This window comes from Botrytis deweyae (assembly GCF_014898535.1).
Source record: "Botrytis deweyae strain B1 chromosome Unknown BDEW_038, whole genome shotgun sequence".
Taxonomy (NCBI): domain Eukaryota; kingdom Fungi; phylum Ascomycota; class Leotiomycetes; order Helotiales; family Sclerotiniaceae; genus Botrytis; species Botrytis deweyae.
In genome coordinates this window covers 1-26,038 of record NW_024066245.1, presented here as the reverse complement: position 1 = coordinate 26,038, position 26,038 = coordinate 1, and the positions used below count along the sequence as shown (strand labels likewise).

At 39.2% G+C, this 26,038-nt stretch overlaps 7 protein-coding genes across 7 annotated transcripts; 3 read left to right on the top strand and 4 right to left on the bottom strand.

Moving 5' to 3' along the window:
- Window positions 1-811: 811 nt before the first annotated feature.
- Window positions 812-1,147, bottom strand: EAE98_010569 (uncharacterized protein; the record flags this gene model as incomplete). Its single annotated transcript, XM_038958190.1, has 1 exon — window positions 812-1,147. One exon carries the CDS (start codon window positions 1,145-1,147, stop codon window positions 812-814), a length of 336 nt encoding a protein of 111 aa, XP_038805374.1.
- A 1,833-nt stretch (window positions 1,148-2,980) lies between these two features.
- On the top strand, window positions 2,981-4,150 carry EAE98_010568 (uncharacterized protein; the record flags this gene model as incomplete). The annotated part of the gene is made up of 1 exon (XM_038958189.1): window positions 2,981-4,150. One exon carries the CDS (start codon window positions 2,981-2,983, stop codon window positions 4,148-4,150), a length of 1,170 nt encoding a protein of 389 aa, XP_038805373.1.
- Window positions 4,151-5,686: 1,536 nt separating this feature from the next.
- Window positions 5,687-6,044, bottom strand: EAE98_010567 (uncharacterized protein; the record flags this gene model as incomplete). Its single annotated transcript, XM_038958188.1, has 3 exons — window positions 5,687-5,811; window positions 5,883-5,987; window positions 6,041-6,044. 3 exons carry the CDS (start codon window positions 6,042-6,044, stop codon window positions 5,687-5,689), a joined length of 234 nt encoding a protein of 77 aa, XP_038805372.1.
- A 5,537-nt stretch (window positions 6,045-11,581) lies between these two features.
- EAE98_010566 (uncharacterized protein) lies at window positions 11,582-13,890 on the bottom strand (the record flags this gene model as incomplete). The annotated part of the gene is made up of 2 exons (XM_038958187.1): window positions 11,582-12,156; window positions 12,234-13,890. 2 exons carry the CDS (start codon window positions 13,888-13,890, stop codon window positions 11,582-11,584), a joined length of 2,232 nt encoding a protein of 743 aa, XP_038805371.1.
- Window positions 13,891-18,146: 4,256 nt separating this feature from the next.
- On the top strand, window positions 18,147-19,227 carry EAE98_010565 (uncharacterized protein; the record flags this gene model as incomplete). Its single annotated transcript, XM_038958186.1, has 2 exons — window positions 18,147-18,256; window positions 18,360-19,227. The coding sequence occupies 2 exons, from the start codon at window positions 18,147-18,149 to the stop codon at window positions 19,225-19,227; spliced, it is 978 nt and encodes a 325-aa protein (XP_038805370.1).
- Window positions 19,228-19,563: 336 nt separating this feature from the next.
- EAE98_010564 (uncharacterized protein) lies at window positions 19,564-21,784 on the top strand (the record flags this gene model as incomplete). The annotated part of the gene is made up of 5 exons (XM_038958185.1): window positions 19,564-20,561; window positions 20,664-20,788; window positions 20,909-20,959; window positions 21,035-21,343; window positions 21,489-21,784. The coding sequence occupies 5 exons, from the start codon at window positions 19,564-19,566 to the stop codon at window positions 21,782-21,784; spliced, it is 1,779 nt and encodes a 592-aa protein (XP_038805369.1).
- Window positions 21,785-23,588: 1,804 nt separating this feature from the next.
- Window positions 23,589-24,302, bottom strand: EAE98_010563 (uncharacterized protein; the record flags this gene model as incomplete). The annotated part of the gene is made up of 2 exons (XM_038958184.1): window positions 23,589-24,190; window positions 24,251-24,302. The coding sequence occupies 2 exons, from the start codon at window positions 24,300-24,302 to the stop codon at window positions 23,589-23,591; spliced, it is 654 nt and encodes a 217-aa protein (XP_038805368.1).
- Window positions 24,303-26,038: the final 1,736 nt, after the last annotated feature.

Genomic DNA, 26,038 nt, shown 5'->3' with positions numbered 1-26,038 from the left:
GTGCGGTGAGCAAGGATTAGAACTCTTACCTTTTGAACTATATACTTTTAATACTTGGGTGTTTTGTATAGATAATTTACATCACAGAACACGCGTATTTGTGCGATTCTCCAGCAGCTGGAATATTAATAAGCTGAAAATCGTGAATTCCTTGGATTCGTGCTAGAAAAAGTTTAGGTAGAAGAAGAGCGTAACATCGGATCGGAAGAATGGAGTTCATATAGTTGGAGAACAATTCTGGTGGAATACGTGTCCAGATGTGTCGAGACCTGCAACAATGAAGGATTCCAGACACTCAAGAATTTTACGCAGATCTTAGAGTCGTTCATTATCCACAATCTACAGCATCTCGCCTTGAATTCAGGGTAGGGTTTTCCCGGATTTGTTCATGTAAAATGATGTTCTTGGAATCAGAAGTGCATCGACATATGAGATATTTGAATACATCACTTGAACTAGATTTTCAGATTGTGCTGAAACAATGATGTTGAGTTTCATTTGTAGAGATGTATGAAATACATTTGATCTTCCAAAGGCCCACCCTTCGCTCTTCCGCTGATGTGATATTGCTGGAATACAATCCAGAGTATCTTAAACTTTGACGCCCCAGCATTAACCTATATCTTCGCACAAGAAACTTGATATTCTCTAAGATGAGATCCCTTTTAGAATCAAAAATTTCCTTGAAACTTAAACCCAGTAAAACAGCCTTCGAATTCAAGATAATCTCGAAAGTATTCACATCTCCATAGAACAACAACACCCCTCATGTTATCCAAATCGTATCCCTAACTCCACGTCACCCGAACACCTATAGCTCAATCAAAAGAGTGCCCTTCTCAAGGTCTTTCTCGAGGTCCTCCTCAGCCACTTTCTTAACAAACCCAAGGTCTATCAAAGGGTTTTCGTCCTCCTCAGCAACTTTCTTAGCAACCCCGAGATCTACCAAAAAGTTTTCGTCCTCCTCAACAACTTTATCCTCAAAAACTTTCAAAAGAGTCCCATGATCTCTCAAAAGTTTTTCAGTAGCTTCCAATCGCTTCTCTCCATTCAATTTTGCCAACTTCCCCAAGATTTCGAATTTTCCATTCATACGGCCATTGAAGTAGGAGAGCTCGCGCCACAATGAAAGCTCCATCAGGGTCATCATAAGAAACCCTATGCCAATAACACACAATACAAAAGTGCCTTCAATCCACCCATCGCAGTTCTCATGTGTACCAAAGTAGAATGGCCATTCATGCACCCATGGATTGCACGCCGTCGGAGGTGTAGATCTGTAGACTACAATGAACAAACTGTAGAATGAGATGAGAATCATCATACTGTCAGGAATGATTTTTGTGTTGATGCGGATTTTGGTGTAAATTCTTTTGGTGTATATTCTTTTGGTGGGTAATAGGAGAGAGGAAGAGAATTAGAAGAGAATTTTGGAAGATTGGTGGGAGAACGGCTGTACTAGTGCAGAGTCATGTGTCGGACGTCATTCCTCTTCACTAAATACACTAAGATTACTTGGTGCCAATGGAATTCCCCACCATTCCAACTTATATCAGAAATGTATCCTTCTGTTCCTTGAACAGTGTGTTTCGCTGTCCTAAGCGTCTCGGTCCATCAATACTAATTGGTGCTCTTCTCGAACGTCGAATACCATAGGGTTAGCACATTGCCAAAGATAAGTACCGCAGATTTTAACTAGTTGGCTTAAAGCAGCTATCATGAATTCTCATTTATAAAGGTTCATGAAGTTTATCTAGTGGAAGTTCATCAGCCATTCGTTCTACTCGCTTACAAATTCCTCAATTGATTAGATGGTTAGAAAAATACACAATCAAATGTGAATGTTTGAACGAAGTACATCTTTCAAATCACTTTGAATATCTGAACTAAGCTGAATGTTCAAATAAAGCTGGCTTTTTGTATGTGACTAAACATCTGAGTGGGTTTGAACGTCTGAGAGCGTTTAGATGTTCAAGTGAATATGGATGTCTGAATAGTTTTAGATGTCTCAAGGCATCAGAATTTCTAGATTGGAATCGTTGTTTTTTGATTGTCCACTCCACCAATCTTCACATTCCCAGCAGAACATCTGGGCGATTCTGTCCAACCTCCCCCCCCCCCCCCTCTTCCGATTTCGATCGTACATTCACAGGCTACAGTTTGTATTTTCATTGCTCAATCTTCAATAATCGCTAAATATTTATGGAAAAATGCAGAATTCTCTGGTTGTTTAACCTACAAGCAATGAAGCCTTTTGAAATCTTGACATCTGATAAACCAACGCTAATCGAGCATATAGAGATATAGACATCAGTTTGTGTGATTATTCAAGAGACTGTGTAAAACAGCCTCGATAAAGGACTCTTCGCTTCTGTTCACGCATCTGCAGTCTTTTGAAGGTTTAGAGTTGTCTTGCGAGTGGACATTAAATTATTATGATAAAAAGTTTCTCTATTATGGAACTTGAACATCTTTCTTTTTACTTTTGAATCTACTGTTGGCATCAAAAACGGTGATCACTCGTATTTGGTTTTTTTGTTTGTTCTGTTGACCAGCAAATACAATGGTTTCGTTGGTGTGCATCGGTTCTTTGTGCTAATTCTTTGTTTTGTTCTGCTATTTCGAGTCGATTGTAACATTGTCTCTGTGCCTTTGTCTTTGAGACTCAGTATTACTCCGTAACTCAATCAAAATAAAGACAAGTTCATGTATATTCTCTGGGAGCCGTTTGAAAATTCAGTTCATGAACAATGCTGTGAGGTTTGGGTTAAAGTCTCGAAAATTCTTCTTAAATATTTTCTCTTCATTCTCATCATATTCAGACCACCATACCCAGTATCTATCTATTCTCAGAAACTTTAAGCTCTTTGAAAAAATCTAGTGCAAGATGTGTATCACCATTAACTTTCTCTTCTCGGAGTGTGGTCATAGAACCTCATTCATCCGCCCATGTCAGGAAAATGGTTCTCTCTGCGGAAACATGGTGACTGACCCTATGGTGTTCACACATGCTGACTTCTGTAATGATTGCTTTATGCTTCCCGATCCCAGAATATCTAAGCCTGATGAAGACCAACTTGGATACCCAGAAATTGATTTAATGGTAGAGTTTTATGAAGTCCGGGATGTTGAAGATGAAACCAAGCATTTGCAGGTTCGCCTCCAAAACTTACCCCCTCCTGATGATTTTAAAGATCCCAGTTACCGTTTATCTAATTGTAGAACATTGAGTTTGCTTCCTAGAGATAGTCTCGATGTGCTATTAATTGTGGTCAATCAGCGCCTGATTCCTGACTTTTGGCTTCGCATACTCCGCGGCGAATTCCCATCTCCTTTAATCAGACATTCTATTTTACACCTTCGACAAATCTTGATGTTGAACCTTGCACTTCATCGTTCGAGAACAACTCTTTCGAAAATTGAATGGTACTTTGCTATTGGTCATGAAATTTTCTGCCAAGTCGAATCCACCTCGTGTGATGATGATTGTGGGATTTGTCGCCAGCCGCTCAATGAGATAGGTGAGGAAGGCGTACCGGTAAAAACGCAATGCAATCATATATTCCATCTGCAATGTATTAGGGAATGGATTAACATGGCTCCAAATGGCGATTGTCCAGCTTGTAGAACATTGATTCTAAAGACACTTGAACCTATTTATGATACTCCAGCACGAGGCCCACATCCAGAATGGCTTTTATCCCTATTGTTACCCGCACCACAACTTGCTCCTAGCCATGCAGCACGTGTAGCACAAGAACTCGTACAATTAGAGGCTGATCTCGCAGATGCACGTTTGAGAGCCGCGGAGACTGAACAAAATCTCACTGATCTCCATGATGAACTACAGATTCCAAGCGATGCCTTTTCTCGCCTAGAATTCTTCAGTACTGCATATATCCTACGCTCAAGGGAACTTGTTATGATGAGACTTCTGAGCTTGTCTGCAATAAACTTTACTAGGTATGAAAGTCAGGTTCGGCGCCATCAAATCAATCTCACACAGGTTGAAACGTCTTTTGGAAGAGTTCGTGACTGGAGGCAAGAGTTAGATAGATTAAATCGTCAACCCATTCGGAGTTATAGTGCTACCACACTCGAAATTGCGAGAGCTGAAGTTGATCTTTTAATCGGGATTGTAGACCAGTAATTGGAATAGTATATGACGTATTTTGTACACAACTCCTCGATGCGTTGAATACTAGATTGTTAATGCTCTCTTTTTGTTCAATTTTCCTACTTGATCGTAAGTACCATGAATCCATTTCCTTACACATATAATATAACCTACATAAACCACAACCCCAAAAATCTTTTAGAATTCCCACGTGACAAAATACTGAACTTGACTGATCAAAAATAGAATTACTGAAACCTCCTAGAAGTGAGATTGCGAATTCTAAGTCGCAATTTATTATAAAACTTTGAATAAAGGATATCACATACTGGATATCAATTGATCCTCATTTTATAAGCTACGCTTGAATATCTCTCTATTCAATCCTATCATTAGCCTCAACCTCTTGTATTCTTGATCCTCTCCTCACTTTCACGGAGCTGGACATGGTAAAACTATAGAACTTTAAAAACTTTACTTGATGTTGTACATTATAAAGAGAAAAGAAGAGCCATGTGTGAAGGGAGTTAAGTGTTCCCCCCTTCGTTGCTCCTGACCTAATCACGCGGACGCTTTATTTTAGGACTTGATATCTCTCTAACTCAAAGTACCATTGGCTCGCAATTCACACACCGACTCAGACCTCTAATTAAGAGAATAGCTTAAATTACAATTGAAAGAAGATAGTGCATGCATCTCTTTCCCCTCAAGTCCCTTCTCGGCGACAATTAGATAGATCCTATAATGTTCCTCCATTGAATTTATATCTGATCATTAATTGCAATCTTTCCATTAATTATTCACAGCTTCTTATATCTCAATACTAACGTGGTATTTCAGACAAGTTTTTTTGCCGGCGGTTTGCTAGGAATACAGAATTTCCTATTAAATATTATAGTACTGGCATCACATAAACATCGGTAAAAATCTCACATAATAACATTTGTGAATTAATATCTTAAACATTAAATTTATAACTAATATAATTTCAATTAAAAAATTTGTTGTTTCACTCTGTATTTTCATAAAATATTACTATTTTAGTCTTTTTCCCCCCCTTTTTTTAACTATCAGAAATCTTGGAAAATCCAAGAAGTATTTAATGATCTAGAAAGTGTAATTTTGATAAGAAGATTAAATTTTTATAAATTTAAAAGATTTAAAAAAAATAAAATTTTTTATTTAAGAGATTCATATACATTTTTCAATTTCTAAAATTCCAATTTTACTATTTCATTGAGATTAGAATAATAATATTTCAAAGAGTAGAACAATCTGAATTAGCATATACCAGACCCCGAATAGCATTTTTGATATTTGAGGTATAAATATATAGAATAGTATTATATGATGTTATTACTGTATGAGTATCTCGTTATTTATACTACTATAGCTATTCATTGCTTTCATCGTGAACTCCCTCATTAAAGTCTATCAGTCACAACGCGTCGTCCCATCATAATATCTCAAAATAACACAATTTTTCTTTCGGACCATCCCCCTTCATCTCTCTTTCCAAGCGAACCTAATACCTCAAGAGAAATGCCACATCATCCTCTTCCCGCCTCTTTAATGCATCAATCTGGCAATCGACCCCAAAAGGTCTCCAATAGCCTCATTGTTACCACCCTGTCTCTCATTACTGGAAGCTTCTTGATAACCTGCTACTAAGGGATGTGCCTCGATATCGATAACTATTGGGCTATTGGGTCAGCTCATCAAGCTTGAAGTAGGTTTAAGAGAGGGCATGCTCGGGGTTACATACCATCGTTCATCATGATGCGGGCCTTACGAGCCATGAATATAGCGACGCCGGCCAGTACGGCGGAGACGACACCAAAGACCAGGGCAAGAGCATCACTTGTTGAAACTCAAGATTAAATTAGCTTAGACGAGAAGAAATATTCGAAAAATTTAACATACGCATTGCGAATTCAAGTCAGTGAAGTGCTACAAGTGTGTAGGAGGAAGAACCAAAAAGAGTCAGGGAAGGCTGAGACAGTTGAATGATACGAAGCGAGGCTTTTGCGAGATATGTAGGACCATAAAAGCCTGGAGGTACAAGGCAAAGGTTTAGTGGAGACAGAATCGTGACTTAATGCCGGATGATATAACACGTGGAGAAGTACAGGGCGAAGGCTATAGAAGTGGAGTCGAGTAATAAGGCTGGGTGTGAAACGCGAAGGTATTCGGCTCTCGAGTAGAACGTGATAACAATATATCTTTGGATCAGTAGTTGAATAATTTCCGAGGGAGTTCTCTGGATTCTACGAATCATGTCAAATCTACGGGAGGAGTCACCAATACTTATAGAACAATCTTCATAAGGCTGCGTGGATTATCAACAAATATCCAGTGAAGCTGTGTTGTGATGAGATGATTGACTTACCAACGGAAAATGCGTAGCCATTTTTTTTCTTAGAGATGGTGCCAAATGATTCTCACTACAATACGAACTATCGAAAAGCGGCACTCCCCTCCAGGAACAGTTGATGATGTTAAGGCAGTGCTGGTGTCGAACTATCGTTATCGACCTCTCCACATTTGCCTCTCTCTTAGCTTGGCATCCAAGTGTCTAATCTCTTGTTTAATGTCATTTTTAGCTATTATAACTGGCTGTATATCATCCCTATCTCTCTATTCGGGTCAGCACATGTTGTGTTTGTGATCATCGAGGCGCACTTGGGTACTTGGGTACTTGGGTGTCATAACAATGTTGTGTAATGATAGTCGGAGGTTTCCAAACTTACCAAACTGTTGAAATTTATGGGTAGTGCACGCCGATGCAATTACTCTGTGTTATGGATGCACACTTGATATGGCGGTCAGTTGAAAATAAATGAAAGATTCATACGACAGACAACCTGCGAGGCTCTACACCCAGTTTGGTCATACGATATCAGGCTACAACTTCGAACAATAACCCTATATTCGTACGGAATTGATATAACCTAGATATCGATTTCTGCAAAGACTGTTGATATTAAGATCTAGCACCGATATAATATGAAATGGAATGAAATGATAATGCAATTCAGAAAGAGAGTCGTTTCGCAACACCAGTCTATACCATCCCGAATCACAACACAGCCTCTATCGAGCTCGCATAGGGTCAGGCTTTGACTAACATGTCAGAATTGATGTACACAATGAGCCTTCAATATAAAAGTCAGATTCAGTGCCATCTTAAGTTTCCATGGTTCTTGTAAACGATTTTGCACTACTTTTAAGCTGCACAACATTGTGTTCATGCGTGTGCAAGTACAACCTAAAAGCATTTGACTAGGCAAAGATCCAAGTCGTGATTTATGATATTTGATTCACCCACACCAATTGGCACATCATGACCCCATGTTTTTACGATCGAGGATCATTTACACAGCATCTCTCATGTATAGCATGCTTCAGATCGCAAGTGTCGGGAACAAACCATGTTTTCAGAAGTGATGGCGATCGCAAACCGAGATGCAACATAATTTCTCTTTTCCTTCATCCAATTTTCCAAGCCTTGCCAATTTTACCATCCATTCTTAGCTCAATCAGCTTAACACCCAGACTACCTGCATGAGCTTCTTCCCAACAGCAGTGTAGGCAAAATGCCGTACGGTTGGTGGAAACAATCGATTGAGTGAATCTTGAATCTTTCTTCATACATGTCAGCATTAGTTGTGCAACCTAGCTTGCTTTCAGAAGATGGTCTATCCTAGGCATCCACTCTCATAAGCTAACAAAAATCTGCCTTGTTCCTCCAATATGCGGCTCTTTATATGTTCTCCGATCAAACTCATTGTCGTACGCCACACCAGAAACTCCGTCAACGGCCCTCTCATTTTCCTATTCAGCTTACTACACCCAGCTCTTCAACTCCACATCTTGACCAATCACCTCACTACACACAGCTCACGCGCTTTTCTATAGCAAACAAAATAATCATTCTAATTCTAATTGTAATTCTAATATAATAATATTTAATATATATAGAGATCAATTCTTAAACGCTTAATTCTTATGATATTTAAATTTAAATTAATAAATCAAATTCTTTTTATTCTTATTATCTTTTTAACGTTTTAAATCATCTAAATCATCTAAATCATCTAAATCATCTACATAATATGAATAATATAAATAATAATAAAAACAATATAAAATAATAGAAAATATTAGACACTCCGAAATACTAGCGAGCTAGCTCGCCCTGAAATTCTACATCGAGTTATAAATTCATACGGTTTTGTCATAATACTGTTCACTAACCCCACTCCTCTCTTTTTCGCTTCCACTCTTAGATTTGTTCCTCTCTTCTCACTTCTTCTCTTCTTAAATTTTATACACCACCAGTGGGTGCATGGATTGACGGTACACTTCCCAACTTTCGAAATTTCTAATAAATTCATTCTTCAATTGTTTGATATCAATACTCATAATTTGATTTTTCTAAATCTAATGAATGATCGCAACAACTTCCAAGATATCTAATTCTATATATCAAGAGATATTCACAAGTCAATTTTTGTAGTGACCCGTCAATCCATACACCCACTGGTGCACTAACTACATAACGCATATCCCACCTCCCATCTACTATACACAACCTCTAATCCGTCTAATCTCTAGAATCAACTCCCACCCCATCAAGCAAACTAAACATCACCACCCTCTGCGACTTCTCGAAAAATTTACTTCCAACCACCCCATCGAAACTACAACCCACAACCCACAATCTCAACTCAAACACCCACAATCGGATCTCATCCACGAACTCACCGAACCCCCATCTAACACTATCTCTCTTTCTAAAACCACAATATCAGTATTCCCTTCTCATCTACTTTCTTATCCATCTCCTTATTTCAACTTCGTCATCAACTTCGTCATCAACTTCCTCACCAACCCCATCAAACTCACAATTACTATCCCCCCTTTTGGACGAACTAATATTAAACATCTTCTAATCATATCAATACGATATCATCATAGAAAGTCTCATCTCATCTCTCCATTACACTCGATTTACTTCCCTCTACATCCATCACCATCATCCATCATTCATCACCTTATATTCCATACCTAACTATCTATCTCCAAATCAAAAAACACTCCTATCACTTCCCTATCCCTCCTTTCACCACCCACTTCCCCACCCCTCGATCCTCGATCCCCTTCATACTACCTACTCTCTTATCACGGTCTCCTCATCATATCATATCAATCTCTTCTCAAGTTTTCTTTCGATCCCTTTCTACCTTTTCTCTGCCTTCTCTTCACCTTAAACCACCTCATTACTTATTACCCCCTACATCAGCCTAGAGTATTCAATCGTCCAAACCCCAATCCTCCAAACTCCAATCCTCCAAACCCCAATCCTCCAAACCCCAATCCTCCAAACCCCAATCCTCCAAACCCCAAACCCCAAACCCCAATCCTCCAAGTCCCAATCCACAATCCCCAATCCAAGAATCCAAGACTCCAAACAAATATTCAAATACCCAAAAGAAATTCAAACTCCCAAACCATTTCAAACTTCCAAACCATTTCAACTTCCCAACATCCCACCATCCCATCAAATTCCCTCCGCCCCTCCGCCCCTCCCTCTCTCAAATACCCTCTCTCAACAATCCAACAATCCAATTCCTTTTCATCCATTCAACCCCTTCCTTACTTACCTACCTAGGTACCTAGGTATATTACATTACAATACAATACAATACCAAACTCTTCTACTCCAACCATCCAATATTACATTACCAACTCTTTTAACCCAACAATCCAACAATCCAACAATCCAACAATCCAACAATCCAACAATCCAACAATCCAACAATACCCTACCCTACCCTACCCTACCCTACCCCACCCCACTCCAAAACTTAAACTTAACCTCTACCCCCTTAATTCCATTCCTACTCAAGAATCATTAATAATTCTCAACAACTCTCCCTTACCTATTTCTATTCCTATTAAATAAAATCTTCTATACTTATATACATACATACATATATATATATACATATATACATATATACATATATACATATATACATATATACATATATACATATATACATATATACATATATACATATATACATATATACATACATACATACATACATATATATATAATCAATTAATTAAATATAAAAATTAATAAACTTATCTATTCATCTATTTATCTATTCATCTATTCATTTATTCATCTATTCATTTATTCATTTATTCATTTATTCATTTATTCATTTATTCATTTATTCATTTATTCATTTATTCATTTATTCATTTATTCATTTATTCATTTATTCATTTATTCATTTATTCATCTATTTATCTATTCATCTATTCATTTATTCATTTATTCATCTATTTATCTATTCATCTATTCATCTATTCATCTATCCATTCATCTATTTACTTACATACTATCTATCCACCTAAAATACTTTCTTCACTCATCTCACAAATATAATTAATGAATATTCTACCTACATTTAACCCTCCAACTCACTCCCTTATTTACCCCTGTATCCCTCCGTCATCGCCACTCCCCATCCACAAAATTCACGAACCTTTCGAATCACTAATTTTGTTTTTCACTTTGATTCGATTCAATTCACTTCGATTTAGCGCAATTCAATATAACACATCTATTTTCTCACTATCTTCTTATCTTATGATTTCAACAAACTTCTAACGCATTTCTCTACCTTCCAGCCCCCGTCCTCGCATCTACCTCTCATGGTGCATTTCTCTCGCTACCCCACCTACCCCCACGCCAACCCCCTATCTACTTCTCGGTTACGAAACAATCACTCCCCACTCAAGTATCAAGGAAAAAAAAACAACCCCATCCCATACCAACCATTAATTCCATCCTCTCCTCTCCCTTCCCTCACGCAACAAATATTAACATTCCAAATTCCCACAGGGTATAAAATCCCCGCCCGTCCGCCCGTCCTTCCATCCATCCGATCCTCTCTCACCCCACCCCTACCCTCCACAACATCATCCCATCCACCCCGATTCCCAATCCCGTATAATATACACAAATCCATCACTCCTTCAAATCCCATCCCGTTCCAACCCCACCCAAATCCATATTATATAAACAAAACATCCGTGGAACTGAATCGAATAGTAACATATACATTCGTACCCTCGTACTTCCGTCTGTCCAGCCCTTTAAACCCCAAACCAAAATCCATAAACACCATGCTATAAACCATGCATGCAAGTTCTCCATGAAAAACATCGCAATACAAGCGCAAGCAAAACTCACGTGAAGAAGAAAAAAGGGTCAAATCTCGATCTTTGCTGTTTTGATGATAGAACGTGAACAGAAGAGATTATCATGAAAACAACAGAGCAAATAGCCAATCGGTAGACTGAGATCGAAGCTAAAGTCGATATCGAGAGTATGCAGGGACAATTGAGGTTGCATGCCAACCTTTCAGTCAATCTGCCCCTCTAGAATTCCACACTACCTCTGACTTCCTCAGGAATGACTTCTTCTCTCCATTTGACACCACCCTCCACATCAACACCTCCTTTGACCCACTCATTTTCCTGAACTTTCTCCAATGTCCATCTACTCCTTGCTCTCTTCAACAATCCCTCTGTAATCTCCATTGCACCTAACAATCCCTTTTCCTTGAATTTATCCGGGTCACTCTCATGATCTCCCTCTTCACCGAAATATTCAATCCATCTCCATTCAACTCGTGCAATTCGATGACTTGTTCGACTGCGTTGTTTGTGTCCTTCTGGCATTCCTGGATTAGGATCGAATGGCAATCTACTTTCCAGTAATGCATAGAGTAAGACACCAAGAGACCAAGCATCTGTAGCGCGTCCATCATATGGTTGACCCATGATAACTTCTGGGGCAGCATAATCATCTGATCCACAACGGGTAGTAAGTTTTTCATCATCGGCTACGCGTCGAGAGAGACCGAGATCGGTGAGGGTGATGATGGAGTAAGGATATTTAGTCCAGTCTTGTGGTTTTGCAAGTTCATGTTGAGGAAGGTTGACCAAGACATCTGAACAAAAAGGAGACTTGGTTAGTATGTGACATTTGGATTTGAGTAAATCACCAAAGAAACTTTCAAAAACTTACTTTCTAATTTGATATCCCGGTGAACAATACGCCTATCATGTAAATATTGGACAGCACCAATCAGCTCTGCAAACATCCGTCTAAGTAACGATGGGACGAGAATATCTCGATGCTGACTGGCCACTTCGAATAGATCTCCACCGGGACAATAACTTAAAACCAGAATAGCTCTAGTCTCTTCTATGCTCCAAGCTTTGAGGTGAACCAATGAAGGATGATGTATCGATTTCATGATTTCCAATTCACGTTTCAGTGACATTTCTACTCTTTCTTCAGATGCCCCTCCTTTCGGACCATGTTCACAAATCTTAATCGCTACCAACTTTTTTCGGTCGACTTTTGTCTCCATAGGTGTAACAATCGATTCAATCCCGAACACATTGTCTTCATCTATGCGACCTTCGGCATCTTGGACTTGACTGGTAGCCAAAATCACTTTGCTGAAAGTGCCTTGGCCCAAAACTTTTATACCTCTCCATCTTCGTCGTTTAGAATCATTTCTAGTATACGCATCAAAGTATTCATATCTCGATTTTCGAAGAGCTCTAGGAATGTTGTTAGTGGTCAATGATGAATCACTATCACTGCTTTCCCCTCCCGTTCGACTCGATGGTGGGGTAGGTGGTCTTGGAATGGGAGCCAATCCTCGTTGAACTGCTAAATGTGGTTCTCTCCGCATATGCATGTCTGATTGTGGACCATCTACTGCTCCATCCATGATTGGAGCATGTGAACCCGATACAGTGACATTCCGAGGTTTTGGTACTTGCGAAGCTTCCGGTACATATTCGCTCATACTTCTATTCCGGGTGTGTCCTTCAGCATTCTTTTTTCGGTTTATTTGAGCATCCGTCAACCCAGATTCGACAGCATTTGTTATTAACCCATGATATACTCTTCTCTTTTGTTGATTGGCAATCGCAGAGGAAACTGATTCGCCGTTTGATGTGATCAGAGCCGAATCCGCATGCATTGGTAGCATCTGCTCGCGGGATGTTCGTCTCGAGTTTAATCGTTTCCATGGTCCCGGTGAATCTCCCGACATGAGTGGTGAGGGGAGAGGGGTCACATCTGCCATTGCGTTCAACATTGGTGAGGATAATGCTGAGTTTGGCGCCGAACCGTTGCTACCTATGCTACTCGCCAGGACATTCTTCACACTTGGAGTTCGCGCGAGAGACATTCCTATCTGCCCACCGGATCTTGATGGAATGCGAATAGTATCGGGAGAGTCGCGCTCAGTCACTCCGGTTCCTGTGCTGGCAGATGTTATTGTATAACCTGGAGCGATATCGGTTTGTATCCGCAGACCCGCGCTTAGAGGACTCGGAGTTTGGCTATATGACGAATCTATATTTGGGTGAAGACGAGAAGTGGTGTCAAGCGCGAGTGGGGTGTATGCCTCGTTTGTTGAAGTGGATCTGCTGTGAGGGGGCGAAGGTGCTATGGTATTCGATTTGAAGATGGCCGTGAAAGCTGGGATTTGATTTGATTGAAGAGATAAAGGTAAAGAAATGTTTGAGTTTTGTGTTGCTTTTACATCGTTCATAAAAGTGGTTGTACTATGCCCAGCTTGGTCGGACATGAGACCTGACACAGCTTCGAGACTTCCATTTTGTATTCGGCTCTCGAGCATTCTTTGTTCCGAATTCGACATGTTGGGGGGAGGGAGAATGCGGGATAATTGGAGCGAGAGTTAATATATTTCTGTTCTTTTAGAAGACAAAAAGAGGAAGAGGAGATTGAGGTTGAGGTTGAGGTTGAGGGTTTTTTGGGAGGGATAATTAAATCCAAAGTAACGTTATGATAACTGTTTTTCAGGGATTATGTTTTGATGAAGAGCGTAATTTTGATATACTGTAGTGTGACTAAGTACCTCGTAAATCTCAATCAACCATGGACCATCAATCAAACGATCAAACCAGCAAGCAAACAATCCAATACCACCTCGATAAACGAATCAAAGGAGAAGACGAGGCGTATGGATAAATTGAATGATTGCATGTGGTTGTGTTGTATTGTGTTGTATTGTATTGTGTTGTATTGTATTGTGTTGTATTGTATTGTGTTGTATTGTATTGTGTTGTATTGTATTGTGTTGTATTGTATTGTGTTGTATTGTGTTGTATTGTATTGTGTTGTATTGTATTGTGTTGTATTGTATTGTATTGTGTTGTATTGTATTGTGTTGTATTGTATTGTATTGTGTTGTATTGTATTGTGTTGTATTGTGTTGTATTGTATTGTATTGTGTTGTATTGTATGGATGTACTTTGTCGATATTTCGATTGAGAAATATAATGTGAAGTGGGGGTTGTGAGTACAATAATAAATGAACGAACGGATAAGATAGGGATGTGGATGTGGATGTGGATGTGATGGGATGGGATGCGATGGGATGCGATGGATTCCAAGGTTGGTTGGAAGAAATTAAGCTAGTGACGACAGCAAGCAAGGTGATGAAGAAGAAAATATATAGTAGGAGGAGGAGGAGGAGGAGTAGTAGTACAGTAGTAGTAGTAGTAGTAGTAGTAGTAGTAGTATAATTTGATTGATTTGTTATATTTATTAATAAGCCAATTACATATATATAGGTATATGTATATGTATATATATATCTATATACGATATATATATATAGAAAGAGTATCAAGGGAGGAGATGGGAGAAGACTGGAAAGATGAGAGAAGAGAAGAGTGAAGAGTGAATGGGAGTGAATGGAGTAAATTGAGTAACTGCTTTTCGTATTCGTGGGTTGAGTTGAAATTGCTTGCAGACTATTGTTTGTTCTGGCGCTGGCTGTTGGCTCTGGCTTTGGCTCTGGCTCTGCTTCTGGTCTGGGGTTGGCCTTTTCTCTCATTTCATTTTATTTCACTTCACACTTCACTAATATCAGGCTTCACTCATTTTACACTTCACTCATTTCACACTTCACTAATATCAGGCTTCACTCATTTCACACTTCACTACCTAACGACCTAATTTCACAGGTCACGGGTGACAGACCTTAGACGGCTCGTGTCACATCTACAAAGTTTCAATCCAAGGACCTACATGTAGGAGGTACATCTACCAAGAGCTAATCATAATGTACCATGGTATTTTAATTACCTCTCAATCTACTTTCTTTGCTTGGTTTATTCTTTTCAACCTCCAAATGATATCTTTCCTACATCCTCCGTTCAATGTAGGTACGACGAGGTACGTTGACAACCCTTTCTCCAACAGTCACAACTCCCTTCTCCTCTGATCCTCCCTCCCTCATCTTCCCGCCGCGGGTCAAATGAAACAACCGGGTTCAATTGATACACCACCAATGGATTCCTTTCCTTGCCCACCAGATTCTCTTCAAGGGTCACGCTTTAACTTTTAAGCTCAAGTAACGTTGGAAACCTAAAAATCGATAGGGCAATTTCACATCCAACGTGGGTGGAACGATAGGCAAAATGATATTGATATCAAATGAACAGGGGATCTATCTTGGTCAAACAAGGGATCATTATCTTCTTACCTACGAACTACTGATAACTACCTGCCGACCTAATCACTCCAAACTTCTCTTCATGATAAGAATCTGACCATCCTCTTTTCTCTTCTTCGCTTTCCTGGCTTATCCTTCGTGGAAATATTACGGAGTCGACCCTCAGCCATTCCTCTTTCCTTCTGTCACTCAGACTGATATTGATGAATGCAGTAATCCGGCCATCTCGGATATGCCGATATGGGAATGGATTAACAGCTCCTTTTGGTCCAGAAAGGTCGATTTCGGTAATTATTAATTACAACCGCTCTCTGATAGCTCTTGATATATAACACATTCATACCATACCCATACCCATCCCCTCTTTTTTTCCTTCTCTTTTCTGACAAAACTTTGAAGTGTGACGTCTTCATTAATCTTCGCTTCTTCCATTCCTCGATGTTTATATAAGTTTCAGATGGGAGAGAATGTATATTCATTGAAGTGATTCACAATTCTTGATGAACGATGAAAAGAATGGGGAAGAGAGAACAAATTCTTACCCATCCGACTGGTATCAAAAGACTAATAATTGGTAGATGTCTTGAACTCACTCCCTCATGTGCTTCATTTTTTGGGTTCAGCCTGTGTGTGATTGGAAATAAGTCAACTTTTTGACATTTTTGCTGCAATGTTATGGAGAAGTCAAGTCTTGTTATAATATGCAGAAAGTGGATTTTGGCGTCACCATACATTTTAATGACCCTCACCCCCTTCATCGAATCCGGTTAAGCAATTTGTCTTACACGAACATGACATGACATGTACGGAGTTTTGTCTATCCTACAAATATAATATAATATCATCAACAGATATACTATGATATGGTACCAAAGCAGGTCCTTCAATATCCATTCTCATTCTCTCCGTGTACAAGTTGTACTCGGGTTTCAATCCATTATCTATTCAAGTCGCGAGTCTCTGAGTTCTGGAAATGAATTTTCAGCTGACCCCTCCCTTCTTTTAATATTGTACCTGGATCTCCGGCCCACCCAATCGACTTGCCCCACCATATCAAAAATCATTTTGATATTCAATCCATCCCATGCTCCCACGCGGCGCCAAGAAAAGATGAACGCTCAATTGAAATTGATGTTGATGTTCTCGAGGGATTCAAGACAAGAATTCCGATCCGCCGGCTGACCATCCATCCTCATTCTCACCATCAAGAGAGCATTAGGTACCGGTACATGCACTTGAAGAAATAACAACAACAATACAATATCCCACGTTTGCAAGCAACATCTCCAATTGGATGCGTACCTTGGATGTCATCAACAAGGATACGTTTTACCCGCAACCAAACCACTATTTGATGCTTGTTTGTACGACACAAAACACACTCCTGTGCGTTGTAGAATCCAGAAAGATGTGTTTCAGATGTTGCATGGGAACAAGTCATGTGAATTGGTCTTTGTGGGTAATGCCTCAATATTACGTAGGTATATGAGATGGCTCTTCTCTGTTTTCTCTCATCGCATGATGATGTAGATTCCGGATGCGATTGTGCTATAGGTTGAGACTCGAATACGTTCATATCATTGTATGCATCAGGTCCGCAGAAGCAAACAATTGATCGAAGCATCGAATGTCCGTAATCTTGTTACAAGATCCATCTCAGTAGGTATATTTGAGAAAACATTCACAAGCTGCTGACATGACAGTGACAATATCTAGGTAAGCCAGAAGTTGAACGCATGAGGAATTCTGTTTGCTGTCTACATCTATTTGACATTCGAATAGCCTCATCCCTCAAAGTTATTCTCTAAATGTCATCAGCCAACTAGCTGACTGACTGACAATTTGATCTCAAAAACTTATTCTATACTCGATTTCAACAATCATCTCGGAAAGAAATCATACTCTCGTTCTCGCCATTCGATTGCTCTCAATTTCTCTCAGGCTAACCACACCCCTCATGCATTATCTAGTAAAAAAGTAAGCACACAGACGAAGCTAAACTCACACCCACAGAAATCATATCCTCGTCTCAAAATTTATTTACATACTCCGACCTCGGTAAAAAAGAATTGGCGTATCACGAAAATGAAATTTAACATCACTCCCTTATCACTGTGATTAAAACTCCATGATTCATCGACTTGACCCACAATCTTTGTATCATTCTGCCCCGGTTTTTCACAAGACAATCGCGCGGTAAAGGAATTAGCATATGAATGGGGGACTCTAGGTAGGTATTGCCGCGAGCCTCGGTATGGCGTCTCTTTGATTTGAAGTCTTCTCCCTGACTTTTCCTCGTGTTTCCCCTTTACTTTACTTTTTGCTTCATTTATATCGTCGGTGGCAATTACCCTAGATTTCTTTGTGTTCTTTAACGTTCGAATTTCATATATATTCCATTTCAGAAGTTGTCCAAAGATACAGTAGTTACAATGAGTAAGAAAGGGGACTTTGCCGCCGTCCGAAAGGATATTGTTGGCCTTTTACACCAACCGGAATATGATGATGGCAGTGCTGGACCAGTTCTTGTGCGCTTAGCATGGTATGTGATCTTTCATTCCATGTCTTCTCCAGACTATGCGCAATTAATGCAATCCACTTTGGCGCAAACGATTCCTTCTCATTCACAAACTAATATCATCTAGGCATTCGGCCGGAACATACGATTCTGAAACAGATACGGGTGGATCCAATGGAGCTGGTATGCGATACGAGAGTGAAGGAGGAGATCCAGCAAACGCTGGTCTACAACACGCGAGAGTCTTCCTCGAACCAGTCAAAGCCAAGCATCCCTGGATAACGTATGCGGATCTCTGGACATTAGCAGGAGTAGTGGCGATCAAAGAAATGGGTGGACCAGATATCCCATGGCAAGGTGGACGAACAGATTATGTTGATGACTCGAAATTGCCCCCGCGAGGACGTCTACCAGATGCAGCACAAGGATCCGATCATCTTCGATGGATTTTCTACCGCATGGGATTTAATGATCAGGAAATCGTGGCGTTGAGTGGAGCTCATAATCTGGGACGATGCCATAGCGATCGATCTGGTTTCGAGGGAGCCTGGGTTAATAATCCTACGAGATTCTCGAATCAATATTACAGACTTTTGCTTTCTCTTCAATGGCGCAAAAAGAAGTTGGCAAATGGAATCGAACAATTCGTCAACTATGATGAGGATACCGAGACGGAATTGATGATGCTTCCAACGGATTTGGCTCTGACACAAGATAAGGAGTTCAAGAAATGGGTAGGAAAATATGCAGATGATAAGGAAAAGTTCTTTGAAGATTTCAGTAAAGTCTTTGCAAAGTTGATTGAGTTGGGTATTCAAAGAGATAGCGAGGGTAAAATCACAAACTTGGATAATGAAAAGGGTGGATATCATTCTGCACCGAAGAAGAAGGATACTCCTGGTAGTCCAGCGAAGAACACAGATGATAAGAAAGTGGATGTTAGCGAGGCTGCACCATTGCAAGAGGAGAATAAGAAATTCAAATCGAAGTTGTAGGGGTTTGGTTGTGTGTGTGCAGTATTGGAAGTCTGGTTTTTTTGCAGTCATAGACGTATAGATACAACTAGAGAGGCGAAGATTTTAGACTTTAGAAAAGATAGACTATATCTAGACATAGAAATAATAATAGATGGTGTACAACTAGTTGGCGCTATGCAATTTGGGAAAGTGCAACCAAATTGTTTCTTTTTTCAGAACATGTATACCTCATTTCATCTATCTATCTCATTCTTCAGTTATATTCTTCAAATCCATCCCCCTAATACAAAACATCATCACCACCATCATCCCTACAAAAATACTTATCCCCCGTCCCCCAGACCCTCCACCAGCATGCGCTCCTTCTTCTCGCGATCCCCCGATCTCGAAGGCGGTCAAAGTCGCGGCATTTACAAAAAAGGGTTCACCGGCGACCATCGCGGACGCTCCCACATCCCCCCTAACCCCTCTCCCCTCTTCTCTCCCCAATCGCAACACTCACCCTTCAGCATCCCCTCGGCATCCTACAGACACGATACGATTTTCCGACCACCTCCGAGTCCGAGTCCCAAGAGCGTCACTTTTAGTGAGCGATCGTGGAGTGCGCTTTCGGGTCCGGGGAATGGGAATGTTTTTGCGAATACCAATGGTGCGAGCGCTGCACATTTGGGGAATTCGCGAGGAGGGGAAAAGATATATTTGGATCGGGATCGGGATCGGGATCGGGATCTGAATCTGGGTCATTTGGATCAGGAGCAACTTTCTCGTCTGCATGAATATCTGGGTGTTCTTCCTGCGAGAGGAACGGGAGTCGGAGTCGGAAGAGAGATTCCTCGGAGTGGAAGAAGAGGGTTTAGTATGAGTGATCCGAATGATCGGGATCGGTCTCTTCATATTTCTCCTACTTCTGTACCTACAGCTATACCGCCTCCCCCCCTCTCTCCACACTCCCGACTCAAGAAAAATCTCAAGCAGAAGGTTGCTGAACATCAGTTTCGGCGGAATAGAGATGGGAGTGCGGGGTGTAGTTGTGAGTATGATGTGCTGCTGGGAGATGAAGAGAAGGAGGTGCATTATCGAACGCGGATTTTTCGAGAGGCGCTGAGGAATGCGTTGGGTGTTCAGAGGGAAATGGGATTGGAGGGGGTGGGGAGTGGGGGGGAGGAGAAGGATGGAGAGGGAGAGGGAGAGGGAAAGAAACCGGTGATGCAGAGGAGAGGGGCAAGTGAGGGGGTGAGAGAAGGTGGATTCACGGGACCGATGAGGATGGAGAGGAAAGAGGAAGTGGCGCCGAGGGATTTGGGGGAGTTTTTGGAGAAATATGATCCCAGGCCGGAGGATTTACCGGATGTGTGAGTTTTGCTTCCTTTCTTTGGGGTGGAAGATGTGATGGAATGGGTGGAAGATGAGATGTGGGAAGGAGATGTGGGCAGTAGATACTAATAAGAAAATAGATACCCAATGGGTGAACATAGAGCAATGCTGCGAACAATGTATTTGGAGGACATTTTGCACGCGACGGCGAAATTGCATATGCATAATTGGATTTTGTTGAGTCGGAATGAGAAGTATGAGGATTGTAGGTTGGCTTTATGTTGCTTATTTCACTTTGGATTTTCTTTTTTTAATGAAGTTTGGAATTTGGAGTTTGGAGTTTGGAGCTGGAAGTTTGAATCATAAGCTAACGAAAAAATCAAAGTACGTATTCCCGCCCGCTGGGACCAAATTCAAGAAGATCTCGAAAAATATAGTACGTCTCCCTCACCCCTCACCCTCTCACCCACCCGCAATCTCCATCCCACTAATCTCCTCTCCTCCCTCCCAGCCCGCTCAATCCGCAACTACACCTACTGGCTCAGCTCACCAATTCCCCTCCTCGATCTCCCTAAATCATCTCTTCCCCCCCGTTTCCATCTCTACGGCAAACAACTCGCGATTCTCGAATGTGCGCGCGCGTGGAATCATCCGCGCGAAGTGGGGTTGGTCAATGAGTTGGAGAGGAAGCTGGTCGCGTATCAGACGGATTGGAGTGTGAGTAATGGGGTCTGGAGGGGTGTGAGGAGAGAGGCGAGGAGGAGGGGGTGGAGGGGAGGGAAGGGGAGGGGGTTGGGGAGATTTGTGGGGGGAGTTGTGGGTGAGTTTTCTTTTTTTGGGGGCGGGGGGATGGGGGTTGCATCTATATTCTACAATCTAACATCTAACATCTAACATCTAAAATCTACTCTCTACCAAATCAAAACACCACCACTAAATCTCTACTAACTACCCTCTCCCTACAGGCGGAAGCAGTATCCTAACCCCCATCAGCATCCTCATTCTCTGGCCCGGCGGCATCTCCAAAACCGGCGGTGTGGGAATCATCGGAGTCAGCGTGGCGATTATGGGCATCATACTCGTGTGGATGATCCATGGAGGAGGAGAGCAAAAAAGTGGATGGGAAGGGATTGAAGGGGAGAGAGATGGAGATGGGAGAGGGGGCATTTGGGGAGGAGAGTGGGGATTGAAAGATGTCATGCTGGTTTTGGGAGCGTATGCGGGGGTTTTGGGGATGTTTTTGGGGGTCGCGGTTGTGTAGTTTTGGTTGGATTTTTGGTTTGGGGAGAGGGGGGGGAGGGGAAAGGGGAAAGGGGAGAGAGGAGAAGAGGGGAGACGGAATAGATGGGTTTCGATTATGGTGAATTTTGTGGGTGTGATGTGATGGTGTGTGCTGTGATGTGATGTGATGCTTTTGTCTGTCGTGCTGTGTACCTACTATCCACAACATCCCGGTGTACCTAAATAAATCGCAAATCGAAATCCTGAATCCTGAATCATGAATTGTGCATCACGATGTGTGTAATTACATGTACCCCCTTAACTAATAAGCTGACATTATCGTGATACTACGGGATTTTTATTATCAAGTATCTATGTATCTATACGAAGATGTGTACAGATAGATTTGTATTATTCGCTGATTCGCTGATTCGACAATTGGCTAATTGGCTATCCCGAGAAGGTGTAATTGGGAATGGAATTGGGAATGGAATAGGGAGTGGAATAGGGAGTGGAATAGGGAGTGGAATAGGGAGTGGAATAGGGAGTGGAATAGGGAGTGGAATAGGGAGTGGAATAGGGAGTGGAATAGAGAATGGAATAGAGAATGGAATAGAGAATGGAATAGAGAATGGAATAGAGAATGGAATAGAGAATGGAATAGATTGTATAATAACTATCTGTTTAAGGCTATCTAACTGGCCGGGGTATATGAATATGAGGAAGTAGATAAGTGAAGTATCTTGGTATTAATGACTGGTTTGTGAAATCGATTTGTTGTATGGGGAGTGAATGGGATGGGAGAGGATGATGGAGGGATGAAATAGGCATCTAATTGTACTTTCTTTTACTTTCTAAATAATGAGATGTATAATTATATATATCTATTTTAGATTAATCGATAGATAGAGTGAGATTCAAAGTAATAATATAATTAAGACAATAAAAAGTGTCGAGTTCTAAAGAGAATGAGAAGAAACTGAGGATGAAATGGAAAGAGCAGGATTTCGGAGATTGAAAGATTATTAGAAATGTAGAAGATTGGGAAATTATATTGATATAGAACTGATGTCTGTCTGATGTATACTGTACTCGATTATCTAGAGGGAGATAGCTCATTATTAAAAAAGACGCTTCGACGCTTTGGTTCTTAGAGTAGATAGGAAATCATGACGTTGTGCTTCGGTAAAAGTCTCTAGAACTGGTATTCTTGATGAGAACATAGGAAGGTTATTCTGAGATTGTAAAGAGAGTTGTAAGTAAGCGACGATGAAGGAGTATATAGCTTTGATTTGAATAAGTTAAATGTAAATAAATTATAGAATCATGTGAGTTATAGATATTATATAAGAAGGTAGTATGATGAGGATAAATTTTTTTTTTTTTTTGGATTAACTTAGATATGATACGTGTTGAGATATCAGACTTGTTTACAAACTGCACTGTTGAAGTACTCGAGTTAAACTCGAAATGAAAAGAGTAAAAACAATGACAATTTAAACCATTTCAAATGCTCAAGTTGATTAACACTAGAAGAGAATGCTCAAGAAGTAATAGGGATCGATAAATGCTACATCCAAACAAAAGACCCAAGAAAAAAACCTCGTAATGTTGAATCTCGAATTAACATGATGTATGTGCTCGAAACATTCAATATGACTGAGAGATCAGATGGTATATAATCATTTCAATCAATTTAAAGAGAGCTTGAGACGTTTAGTCTTCTGGCCTATTATATGCCTAGCAAAGATTAGTACCGACTTTATCCTATGAATTCACGGTCGCAAATTAGCGATAGTAACTTACAGCACAGAACGTCTTCGATAGACCGGCACAACCAATTGTTAATTAGCCGAATATGGAGGAGGAGGAGTTTCAATGGAAACTGTAGATGGACTAGGAGCATTCGATCGTCTAGCTTGTTGACGTTGACATTGACGTTGACATTGACGTTGACATTGACGTTGACGTTGACGTTGCGAGTCAACAGCTTGTCGGTATAATCTTTGAAGGGAAAGATGTAAATGATGTATGCGACGAGTGTTTATCGCGACACATTGACCACACGCTATCTCAGCTTGAAGTTGACCAAACAACTTTTGGCCATTCAAGAGCTTAGATCTGATCTCAGCGGGAGCGGTACGAATAATTGATTCCTGAATCTGCATTTTGCGGATTGCATTGTATAGTTGTTTTCGAACCATCGTTTGTTGATCATCGAGAAATTTGACATGTTTAACGAACAGAGCATTCCTCTTCATCACATCTGTCATTGTAGTTCCGGCAGGTAAAGGTTTGTTCATCATATCATGATGATAATTTTTCAGTTCGAACTTTTCGAGATCAAGTAGATTAAGGCGGAGATGAAGACGTGGAAGTGAAGATATTGGTGTTTTCGTGATATGATTAATCAGATGTTGTCGATATGCAGTAATAGTAAGAGAAGCTGGAATTAATGTTAGCAAAATCACGATACAAGTCGAGAAGACAATGTGGTCATTATTACCTTGAGTTGTATTTGTTTCTAGAGAAGATAATAATATATCAGGAGTCGACATGTTCGTATAAAACAAGTAGTAAGTTATGATTTTTATTATTGAAATATGTATATATATATATATATATTCGAAGACTGGATTTTATAAATAAAGAAGAAAAGAAAAAGGAAAGAAAGAAGAGAGAAATAGATCAGGTATTTATACTCGAAAAATTTTAAAAAAAAATCTCTATTAGTAATGATTATTAATATTTCATAAGATTATTTCTAGAAAAAGCTAAAAAAGAAAACTTTTAATCTTATAAATTTTATAAAACCTATCTCTATTATCTTGAAAATAATTTTCAATACTTTTAAATGATATTTTATTATATTATAAGATTTAATTAATATGAAAATTGGTTTTCTATTCTAAATTATAATAAAATATTTATTCTTCTTAATAGAATATTGAATAGTTTTAAGAAATTACATATTATAGATTTTCTTTAATTAATTTTTATTTTTCTAAGGAATAATTTTAAATAATTTTAAGAAATTTCTTTTTAATAATTTTAAGTAATTCAATATTATAAACTTATAATAAAAGAGATAAGTCTATATGAACTTAATTAGTCTAAGGCTATTAGTAATATCACTTTTAGTATAATAAAACTATTATAAGAATAGACTTATAATAATAAAAGTACTCTAATATTAATTGTATTATTATTATATATTAAAAGTAAATAGTTTTCATAGTATTAATACTATGATCTAAGTAATACTAGCGTTGATTCGTAAGGTAATTATACTTTATAAAGGACATAACTATATTCTAGCTCTCTTTAATTAAATAATTATATAATAAACTATATTTCTAATTTTAACTAATTTATTCCTCATTATAATCTATTTTAATAAATTATAAGCCTAGAAATATAAACTAACAAATAAATTCCTAAATTTATAAAATCTCTATCGTTCTTAGTTTATTCATATTAAACTTTTAACAATATGATATCATATAATAAAATTCTGAAATGTCTTTTATACCTGACTTATAAACTAGCCGTTAGGGAAAAAGAAATTTTCAGACTTGGAATTTGTAGAATTTCTTTTTTTCTTATTAATTATTATAATAATTTTAAAACCCTAGGAATTCATAGACTTTAATTTCTTTTTCTGAAACAATTAATATTAATATAATAATAATATTAATATCAGGGAGCGACCACCTGACAGGGTTTATATAGTAGATCCACTATTTCGAACATATTCGAAATACTTTACGCTTTTATAGGTTAGTAGTAAAGTATATTAATTCTAATTTTATATTTTGAATACAAGGGTGTCTTATTCTAAGCTTTTTATTTACAAAGCAAATTTGAACGAGGGTGATTATACTTTGAATATAATCTCGATGATTGGTTTAGCTATAGTTATATATACTTCTAGCTATTTCTATATTTATAGAGATCTATATTTATAAGGAGCTAGCTCCTTCCTGATTGATACATACCGAGTGGGTCCGTATAAAACGGGGATGAGTATCAGGGAGCAACCACTTGATAGGGTTTATATAGTAGATTCACTATTCCAAATATATTCAGAACACTCTATACTTCTATAGGTTAATAATAAAGTAAATCAATCCTAATAATTAATACTTCTAATACTTCTAATACTTTTAAATCTTTAATATTTTTAATATTAAAAATATTAATATTTCTAATACTTTTAAATTTCTAATATTTTTAATATTAAAAATTGTTGGGACAGGAATCATGTGACCACGCTAGCGCATGCGCTAGCGCC